The sequence below is a fragment of the Balaenoptera acutorostrata genome, chromosome 1, assembly GCF_949987535.1.
Source record: "Balaenoptera acutorostrata chromosome 1, mBalAcu1.1, whole genome shotgun sequence".
Classification (NCBI taxonomy): Eukaryota; Metazoa; Chordata; class Mammalia; order Artiodactyla; family Balaenopteridae; genus Balaenoptera; species Balaenoptera acutorostrata.
The window spans coordinates 119569007-119579244 of NC_080064.1; the positions used below are offsets into that span (position 1 = coordinate 119569007).

General features: G+C 43.1%; 1 protein-coding gene across 1 annotated transcript in view; it reads left to right on the forward strand.

Annotated features, from left to right (window-relative positions):
• ATF6 (activating transcription factor 6) overlaps positions 1–5850 on the forward strand; it is a 228199-nt gene extending 222349 nt beyond the window's left edge. Inside the window, exon 17 of the mRNA XM_028163936.2 lies at positions 579–5850. Coding sequence (XP_028019737.2) covers positions 579–787 — 209 coding nt within the window. The 3' untranslated portion in view covers positions 788–5850. The remainder of the gene's footprint in view (positions 1–578) is intronic.
• The last annotated feature ends 4388 nt before the right edge of the window (positions 5851–10238 follow it).

Here is a 10238-nt window from a genome sequence, read left to right on the forward strand (position 1 = left end):
TGTCAGTCTTCACTGTATTTTATGTTCCTAAGCACAAATCTTTAAATTCATAGTTGGGAATGTCTTAATGAAATTAGAAATATTACTGATGAACAGGAGCCAAGCAGTCTTGGCCAAGGTCTCCTTACCTTCGCATGATATGCCGGTCCTTTCGACAATTATTCCTTCCCATTGTTGAAAGGGAAGGGGAGAACTTAAGTATTCTTCCCTCTCCACTCTCCCCTCCCCCAACTAAAATCTCCTGCTGTTCCAGTTGCTCCAGCCATGGTGATACACCGCATGGAAAGCATACAAGACATATAATATCTGTGGACAGATAGTCTGTGGTATTAACTCTGACAGTGGCTCCAGTCTTTATTGAGCCAATGAAGGTTGTTTGGGAACTAGAATTGAGGAGAGGACAGGCCATCCTGGCACTGTAGCTCTGCTTGGTGACTGATGAAGTCTCTCTGTACCCTTGAAAGCGTGTTCACAGTTCACACCCTTGAAGCGCGTTGATGTCTTTCTGGGATTGAAGCTTATAGCAGAATTGCACATTCTGTTGAATAGTTATTCCTTGTGTTTATTTCTCTCTGCAGAGAACGTGATCAATGGGCAGGATTACGAAGTGATGATGCAGATTGACTGTCAGGTGATGGACACCAGGATCCTCCACATCAAAAGCTCGTCAGTTCCTCCTTACCTCCGAGATCAGCAGAGGAATCAAACCAACACCTTCTTTGGTTCCCCTCCAGCCGCCACAGAGGCAGCCCACGTTGTCAGCACTATCCCTGAGTCACTACAGTAGTACCCAGGGGCTACAATGGAAAACTAAGGATGGGACCCTGCCGGACCGGTGAGTGGATGAGAGAAATGCTTCTTTCTGCCTTGGTGGCAAGCAGAGAACTGCCTCATAATAGAATTCAAAAGATAGAAGAGAAGAAAAGAAGCTGCTCTATTTTTCACCATCTGCCCATCTACTTGGAAAGCACTGGAACTCAGACACAAGGGGAGCAGCATATCTCCACAGGCACGTGTAGCCCTGCATCCTCCACTGTTGTCTGGTTTAGATATTTTTTTCTGTACCTTTCTGAATTGCTTTTCCCTCTGTATTCGTTTTGTGTTTAAATAGTCATATCCTTTCAAATAAGATCCACTTCCCCTCTCTGCCATTTCACTTATTAGTATGGTAAAGAGACTTTTATTTAACAGCACCCAGATGTTTCCACTCATTAGATCTTTCATCAACTTAATGAAAACCAATTGTGGATGTGTGCTTATTGGAAAGCAAATGTCAAAACCAGAAGAGCCAAAAGCATCCCCAAAAGAGTCAGAACAATTTGGAGTTTCAGGTAAAGGGGAAAATCCCCCGGTGGTAAAGTTTATCTTGCGATTTGCGGTTCACACCTGAGACTACATGTGAACAACTGTATTGGGGTCGGAGGTGGGTAGCAAATTTGCGAGAATGAAGTGCAAGAGAAGGCGGGCTGTGAAAGAGGAGATAGCTTCATTAATACATATGTTTAAAACACTGAAAGTTTGATGTGATTGCAGTTTAAGATTAAAGCCACAGCTACCGTTTATTCTGAGGGCCATGGGCCACTGAGTGTTAGCACACATATTTACGTCTTCTCTTTAGTAATCTGGTTCAGATCCTCAAGGACCACAGGACAAATACTTCATTTTTATTGTGAATCTCCACACACTACACACCTTCTATTGATGTGATACCCAGTTCAGCTAAGGAGCATGTAGGTGACTTTACATTTAAACAAACAAGAGCTTTTTCTCTTGAGAATTGATAAGTATTTACTCCTTTAAGACTATGCAGACAGGCAAGTTAGATTCCTGCTGGTCGAGTGCATCCCATAGTACTGCAATCATTTTCAATTCTCCAGTGAAAAGGCAGTGAAGGAATTAACTCTTTTGTCCTCCCATTATTAAAAACAAAAACAAAACAGAAAAATATCTTACTTTGTTCACTTGTACTTTGACTGTCTTCTCTGTGATTTCTACCTTCAGCTTCTAAAAGTGAGTCTTCTACCCTCTCCTCCTACGAAACTTTTGAATTTCTCCATAGAATTCATTCTGCAAACACTGCCTCCTGTCCTAATTGACTTGCTCTTGTCAGATTTCTTCCCTTCCATTTCCACACTGTATCAATCTCTTCCTCCTTGCAAGAAAAGGAAAGAGACATTATATCAACTCCTCAAGGACTACCTTTAGTGAGTTAGTTTTCTGCCTGTGAAATTAGGCGTGGCTCCTAAATAATTTTGAAGACTCACCAGCACTTCTGTCTGGACAGTGGTGCCTCTCTGCGCAAGCCAATGAGAGGCTTTCAGAGGAAATCATTTTCACTCTTGTGAGGGGAAGAAGGGGACTCTTGCTCTATTCCCTGGGAATCTGGAGTTTGAAAAGTATCCATTAGCCATGTACAAACTATTTTAAGTCAGGGCAGCACTCCTCTCTGATTGGGCTGCCCCAGGCAGTTTTCAGACAAGAACCATTTTCCCTGGGGACCACTCTTCCTTCTAAGGGGCGCCAAGGAATAGAAGGCAAGTGCCCAGAAGACCTTTAGGTTGCAGGGCAGTCTTCTCATGGAATGTCTTCTCCTGGCCCTGCTCCTTCCCATTCTGTCCTGTGAATTAGCCAAACAAGAGGCTGCTACCATGGCTAGTAGGCAGTGGCAACACGGTCATTCCCAAGCTGCCAATCTTCTCCTGCAACCGTCGTAGTTATCACGGTGGATGCAAATACAGTGTGTGTGGAGTGACTGTAGATGGTGCTTCCTTCCTCTCCTTTGCACTGAATCACACAAAAACAAACCATCACGTGGATTTCTTGTTTGGGGCACTTGCTTTTACTTTATCCCTCTATTCCCAGCTTTTCCTGTGTGCATTTTACCAACTGGTCAGACTGAGGACTTAAGTATGTTATGTCACGTTAATGCCTCTCTTTCAGGTGAAAGTGTGGGTTAAGGGTACCTGTGAAGTGACCATGAAAAGCAGTCTGGGAGCCTTGCCTCCTTCCCTTTTCACTCACTGACCCTTCCACCCCTTGTCATGACCCGTTCTTGAACTGATCTTTTTGAGATGAGGGAACAGGATTCTCCTCAGGGTAAAGTTTCAGGAAATGAGTGAAAGGCAGCTGACAAGTATTCTACTTTTTAAACTGCTGTCAAGGCTACTGTTAATCTCTGGGCACAAGGGTAGTTTTTGTCATGTCTGTACATTAGCTCGAGGTCCTTTAGGAAACGGAAAGTTGCTCTGCCTGATGAATAAATTAAGCTGGTTTTTTGGCTTAATTGTTTTGGTGAGATGGCCTTTTGGGGATTGCAGCCAGGAATTATGGGGGACGTGTGTGTGTGTGTGTATATAATTTTTTAATTTATTGAGTTTTTAAGTGGCATTTTGCAAGCTCGTGAGAATGTTTGTTAGATAAGCTCATGGAGGAGGCAAGTCCGCCTGTTATTAGGTGACTCTGTGCCCTTTGGGCCACCAGTACTGCTGTCTTGGGAGGTGATGGCAGAGACTGCTGGGAATGGTTTTTCCACCTGGTTGCAAGTTCCAAGTTTTTAAGGCTTAATGGAAGTGGATGTTCCCTCATGCTGTCTACTGAGTCAGACGTCAGGAGCTTCTTCCCTGTGGGGTTAACTCACTCAGCGGAACAGGGACACAGCTCCATTAGGGCAGCAGTGTAAAATGCCTCTTTCCACAGTTAGGGTTTGTGAAAGGATCATCTTGAAACAAATGTATTGCTTGCCATTCTTGCAGTTTAGGTTATTGGGTGGGGTTTGTCTTTCTTTTCACAAGTGAAAAATCCCCTGTGATTATAAAAGCTCAGAGCATCTTCTAATTTTTTTTTTTTTTAAATGACTACAGTCCCAGAACAAAGCTGGCATTTCTTTGCCTTTTCTTGTTAGCAGGAAGCAGACATGGCGGTATTTGAAAGCAGCAGTGTTATATGAGTCATTCTTGAGTGTTCTGAATAAACACTACTTAGAAACAGACAAGAAACTTGGGATTCAAACTGATTTTTCTAGCATTTTAAAAGAGACACTGTCCTGATCAAACTTTCCTGGCTTGACTCTTCCTCCTGGGAATGAACCCCCAGTAGTCACAGCAGTGACACTCTGATAAGGTGCTGCTGCTGTGGCATTTGGCGTGATTAAAACTGGAGAACTCTCAAGCTCCTTGCAATTTTTGTACTATTTTCTGATTCTTGCCATTTCACTGAGCTCAGGTTGTGCGACTTGACAGAATATCAGAAAAACTTGTAATTGTACTAGACTTTCTAACAAACACTTTGAAAAGGTTCAAAGCAGCTTCCACTTTGAACTATCTATTAGAAGTAACCACTTTTACTGACGAGCCAGAGTAAGAGCCCATGCCCCCTTCAGTCTGACCACATGGAAATTTTCCACCATGAAAGCCCTCTTTCCACTGCATACTGCTGGGCCAACTCAGCTTCCTGCTGCAGGGTCATAGGCCTGAACTTCAAATGAGACCTTGCATACTATTGGCTGTTTTCGTACGAATTAACCTCTCAAATAAGATTGCTTAATGACCAAATTGATATAGACATTTATTACCCCCTATGGATCCCTCATTCTTTGCGAAAATGTGATTTCTGTCAGTCCTGAGTCATTTTAATTTACAGAAATTAGGATCTTTGCTGCTAATAGGAATACTAATTATAACTTTTACCTTAAAAACAAGAATAAAGCTTAAAGAAAGAAAATGAAATGTAAGACATTTTTATTCTTACCCCTGACAATATTTGGGATGGAGCATTTCCTCTTTCCCTAGGGGTTGTGGTTGATTTGTAATTTTCTAGGAAACAGAATATTGGACTACCCCCAAAAATGTTGCTGGAGTCCAGATGGAACTATGCACATTAAAAAAAAAAAAAAAAAAAGTTTTCTCTTACCTGAAAAAAGAAATCAGAATGTATCCTGTTAACTTATATTTTTAAAGACTAAGCTTAAAACAAAGTTTATTTTGGATAAGACTAGCACTTTTAGCAGTTTATTCTAATATCTGTGTGTTAATATCTATGTTGATATCTGTCAGAATTTATAAAAAGAAGGATGACAAAGGTATCTTGATCAGGAAACTTGATCCTACGTACGAATCATGTCATGGCTAGTCACTGTGAAGTAGTGGACACCATATTCAGCATATTAGTTTGCTGCCTTAGAGACTTTTAGCACATTAAAAGACTTTAAATTATATTAAGTTGGGGAACCAAGGAGTAAATAAATCATAGTTTATCATTTGCCAAGGTCAACAAACAGCACACTGTCTTGCTGCTTGCCCCCAGTGGTGTCAGTGACCATTAGTTAATAAGCAAACCAGGAAGTTTGGCATATCCCCCAATAGGACCATCCCAGATAGAGATTAGCAGGTTGACTCTCACAGTAAATGTATATTGGACCATTTTAACTCACACTCAGCCCTAATTTCTAGGTCAGTCATTTTCATAAAAGATGGTGGGAAAAGAAATAGAACTTTAGATGGAAACTGCTGTGCACTACTGGCCTTAGAGATACTAGTTTCTTGTTGTCATGTTGCCAATATGGTTAGGCTAAGACCAACAGTGCTTCTCCCCTGGAGCCATTAGAACCTGAGGAGAGAGTGTTAGAGATGCCATTTCACCAGGGTTTTCTTTCTGAGGGTTGTATCCATGCTCAGTTAAGAATGGGTTTAAAGTTGCAGAGGAAAGATGTACCATTCTCTCCCTTAATACTTATGTTGGTTTACAACACATAAAGAAACAATGACAACAGACTATGTCATGCTTTTAAGCACGTCTTTATAATGCAATACTTGTTCCTTGTCTAAAGTTCAAATAAAGAATTTTTAAACTTGCCTTGTTTTGTTTTGTATGTAAAAAGAGAAAAAAAGACCCAAAATGAATCTTCAGTGTTAAGTGATTAGTAATGAGAAGGGAAGCCTAAAATGGTTTTGTGGCCTGTTACTGTTTAGATGAAACAATTGAACTCTTTTCCACTCTTTTTCCCAACCTGGTTAAGTAAAAGTTTCCTTTATTGTGTCCAAATATTTGAACTACAGTCTTACTAAGGGAAAAAAAAAACTGTCTAAAAACTTATACTTTGTCCTTCTACATCAGGAAACCGAGTTAATCACACCAAAACCTCTTCTCAGCTTAGAATGACATGTCTCCAAGCATGAAGCTAGTCACTGCAGACTGACAGCAAAGAATCCTTCTGGGAATAATCAGTGCAGGCATTTACTGAGTACCCAGTGTATGCCTCAGGCACTAAGAATTTCACTAGCTCTTTTATTTCAATCCTCCCTACAACTCATTTCCTACAATGGTCACATAACTTGTAAATAATAGACCCAGTAATTTGGACCCAGGCACTTTAGCTTCAGCACATGGATTCCTAACCTCGCGAGACATAGATCGGGCATAGATTCCTGCCCTAAAAGAGCTCACAGTGGCCTGTGGGGTCAGATAACGCAAATATACAAAATTACAGTAACGTCAGGGTTCTCTTTGAGGCAAAACTACATTTGTTTCCTAAGATACCTTAGTAGGCTTCTTTAGAAAGTAAGACCCCAAATCCCTTCTTCTGCAGAGAAAGTCAGTACACAATGGAGGGTAGGGGGCTGGGCAGCAGAAAAGGAAAAGTGGACCCAAGCTACAGGGCTTGGTCTCTGGATGCTGGAGCCTCTCAGGGACTCGTGAGAAGACTCCCTGGTGGCAGGAGGGCAAAAAGGCTTCAAACTATGGTGCTAAAATGTAAATCCTCTTCATTGTCTCAAGTAGTCAGTAAAAGCCTGTTGCACACACAGCTTTGAATCAGTGTTGTTTTGGGGGGTGAAAGAATGGGAGTAGGATTCAGTGTGGTATGACTAATGCAGAAAAAAGCTTGCAGATACTGAAGCAAGATAATTCATAAATGGAAGTCAGTGAAGCAACAGAGGTGACCAGGAAAATATCGCTCCCGCCACACCCTCGCCCTCATGGGACCTTGCCACCAAATCCTTATGGGATTGTGCCTCCGGGACTTCCCACTGTATGTGGGATACTGTTCAAGCCAATTTTAGGATCTCAAAGGATAACCACAACTGACATTTGGATTACACAATACATGGTGCCCGAAATAGAGGGTTCTTCTAGCGCATACTCTGCAATTTATCTAACTAGTTCTCTTTTGTTAGAAATTTAGACCACTTCCAATGTTTTGCTAACCATAGGAAATCTGTACCATATTATTCACTCCATCACATTTGGTGTAATCTGTACAATTGCCTGAAGACAATCCTTCCCTTAGTTGACTTCCTGATAACAGCTGATACATATTGAAGACTTAACCTCTAACAGACATTGTGCTAAGCATTTGCAAGCATTAGTTCATTAAACTTTACAGCAGCCTTATGAAATAGATATCATTATCCACGTTACAGATGGAAAAAATGGGCACAAAAGAATAAGGAACTTGCCTACGAACTCACTACTAACACATACCGGAGCTGGGATTTGAAATTAAGTCTACCTTGCTTGTAAAGCCACATTCTTTCTACTATAGTATGTTGCCGCTCATCCTTTAAAGCCATAAAGGATGCAGCAGGAGACAAAGTAGAGAGGAAGAAACCAAGCCACACATCATGGGCAACCAGGGTGTTGAGGCATGGTCAGGAAAGGGGGACAATAGCTAAGAGGCAAAGTCCAATGATGCTGGTGGGTTTTCTATGAACAATTCATCCCCTCTGAAGGAGTATATACTCACTGCTGGTTGCATGTGGAGCCCACGGTGGGCTACTGAACCTCAATCCTTGCAGTCCTCGTCTTGGGTGAGTTACCCAGTGGGGTAAAGACAAGCTGGGTGCTCCCACAATCGAAGATCCCGGGCTCGGCCAATACTCCCACTCTGCTCAGGTCCAAGAGCATTCAAGTGTGACCATTCAGCCGCATCCCCTGGGTGCATCCAACTGACTACTCTTTTGATCACAAGTTCTGTTGTTTTTGGAAACTTTTCACTGCAGGATTAACTTCTAGTGTGGATGCTGGACTATGAGATGGTGAGAGATGCTTTTGTAAGAGATCACTAATCCCCAGATCCAAAACTGAAATGCTTTGGTCCAGAAGTGAAGGACATATCTTTAAAATAGATGCAACACACCATATTAAGAAATGGGTCATCTTGTAAGTTTAACTATTTGCAACCCTGTCACTCCTAAAAACTGTGCTCATTTAGATGGGGGGACCATGTGAAGCTAACCAAAACATATTTCCACTTGTTTACAGGCGTAGCCATGTTTCGGCATACGTTAGCTGGTTGAAAAGGAAGAACTGAGAGCCTCAAAAGCCATCCCTGACTCTCATTTCTTTGTTGTCCTTCTAGACTTCCAAAGCCTCTGGGGTTATGTGCATTGCCTGAGCACCCAGTGGAACTTGGATTCTTGGGCTGAATTTCTCCATAGCTAGAGCTAGTGGCCCCAGAATTTAAACCTTTGTCACAGATTCTAAGTGGTGGACCAAGCTTTGGCAACTACCACTGATCTGTGGGATGCTATACAGATAAACCAGACAACCTCCTTGTCCTCAAAGACATGTGAATGATGTCTCTTCCATGGGTCTGTGTGGTCACCCCTCTGTTCCCACAGAAGAGTAAAGATAATTTCCAGAAGAGGTCATGATTTCTGGTCAGCCTGAAAAATAGTTAGACACAAGCTGCTCTCAGGAGAGCTTTGGGATGGAAGATTCATTGGCCAATGTCTTTGCCATGGCCACAGGGCTCACCCACTCACCTGGCTGCTGGTCCTAAGACACACAATGGCGCATTTCACTGCACTGTCTCTGGTTTCCTGAACATGCTGGAATTCTCTGCTCAGCGACTTGTTCACATCAGACCAACACATTGCCCCCTCCAGCCTGGCAGCCTCAAGCAAGACGGAAATACAGCAACCTCCACGCCACTAGTCTGGCTGTTTCCATTGAATCCTCAGCTGGGGGGAACTGCAAATTCGTCTTAATTTAAACAGTATGAGCAGGAAAGATGCTGAAACATTTAACCTCTTATTTTAAATGGCTCTATGGGTCACCGCTCAGGTGAACACAACCAGCAGCACATTTGGGGCTAATTCCATCTCCCCAAGATTTATAATCTGGTACAAGTCAGCAGGGCGTGAACAGTCCAAAGAGGGAAAAACCTGCTCTTAGAAAGTTAGCTTCCTTTCCAAACTTTCACCTCTGCAATTTCTTGTTTAGTATGTCATCTCTGAAGGACAATAAGCTCCAGAAGGTCAGGAACCCTGTCAGTGTCTAATTCACTATTTTATCCCCACTAGTGTTTTGACATGATGTGCTTAGGATATGGTCCTTCGGGCATTTTAGGCTAACTCTGTTTTTTGCTGAGTTGAATTATTGAGCTCTTAGAAAGCCACAGATAGACATTTTCTTTCCGGGAGCGTACGTGATAGACTGGCATTTGTCACTTGCGTTTGCATGTACCAGGACATCACCATATGCAAATATTCACGGTGCTCTCGCAATTCAGAGGCACCGTGCCCAGCGCTGAGCAGGAGGGACACACAAGATGAGAGCCCTGCCTTCCCTCATCAGAGAAAGCAACGTCAGCTTTCCCCTTCCCTTTTTATTTCTTCCTACTGTTTTCCTCTGATTTCAGTCTGTGGCAAACTGGACGTGTCCTGGGGAGAGGCTGTTAGACCAGGGAGTCTACAAGTGTGGCCCCCATTCTGCAGCAGCAGCAGCACTGCAGAACTTGCTAGAAATGCAACTTCTCTCAGACCCACTGAGAGACCCACCCGCCTCAACCCAGACCCACTGAGTCGGACTCTGAGGCTGGGCCCAGCAATCTGTGTTTTAACAAGCCCTTCAGAGGATTCTGATGTGACGTTAAGAACCACTCATGTAGATGTCAGTCAGAAAGACTAGAGGAGTGAGAATATCAGACTTCTGCCCAAGGTGATCCTTCCCGGGACTGCCATCACTGGGGCTTTAGGGAAATAGCAGGAAAGAATTTCCTTGTTGTCACTCTCTTTTTGAAAGCCCACAGGGGTTACACCTTGAGCATCCACAGCCTCGCATGCATTGTCACATCACCTGGCCTCCTGCTACCTTGGGTGACCTCACTCTCAGCTGAGCAGCAGGAATCGGGGCTGCCCGCACGCTGGGACTCAGGGCCATGCCCTTAATCAGAAGTGTGTCAGCCGCCCCAGGGCTCAGGGCTGCATTGGGGAAAGAGGGACAGAACTAGCTGCTTGCCT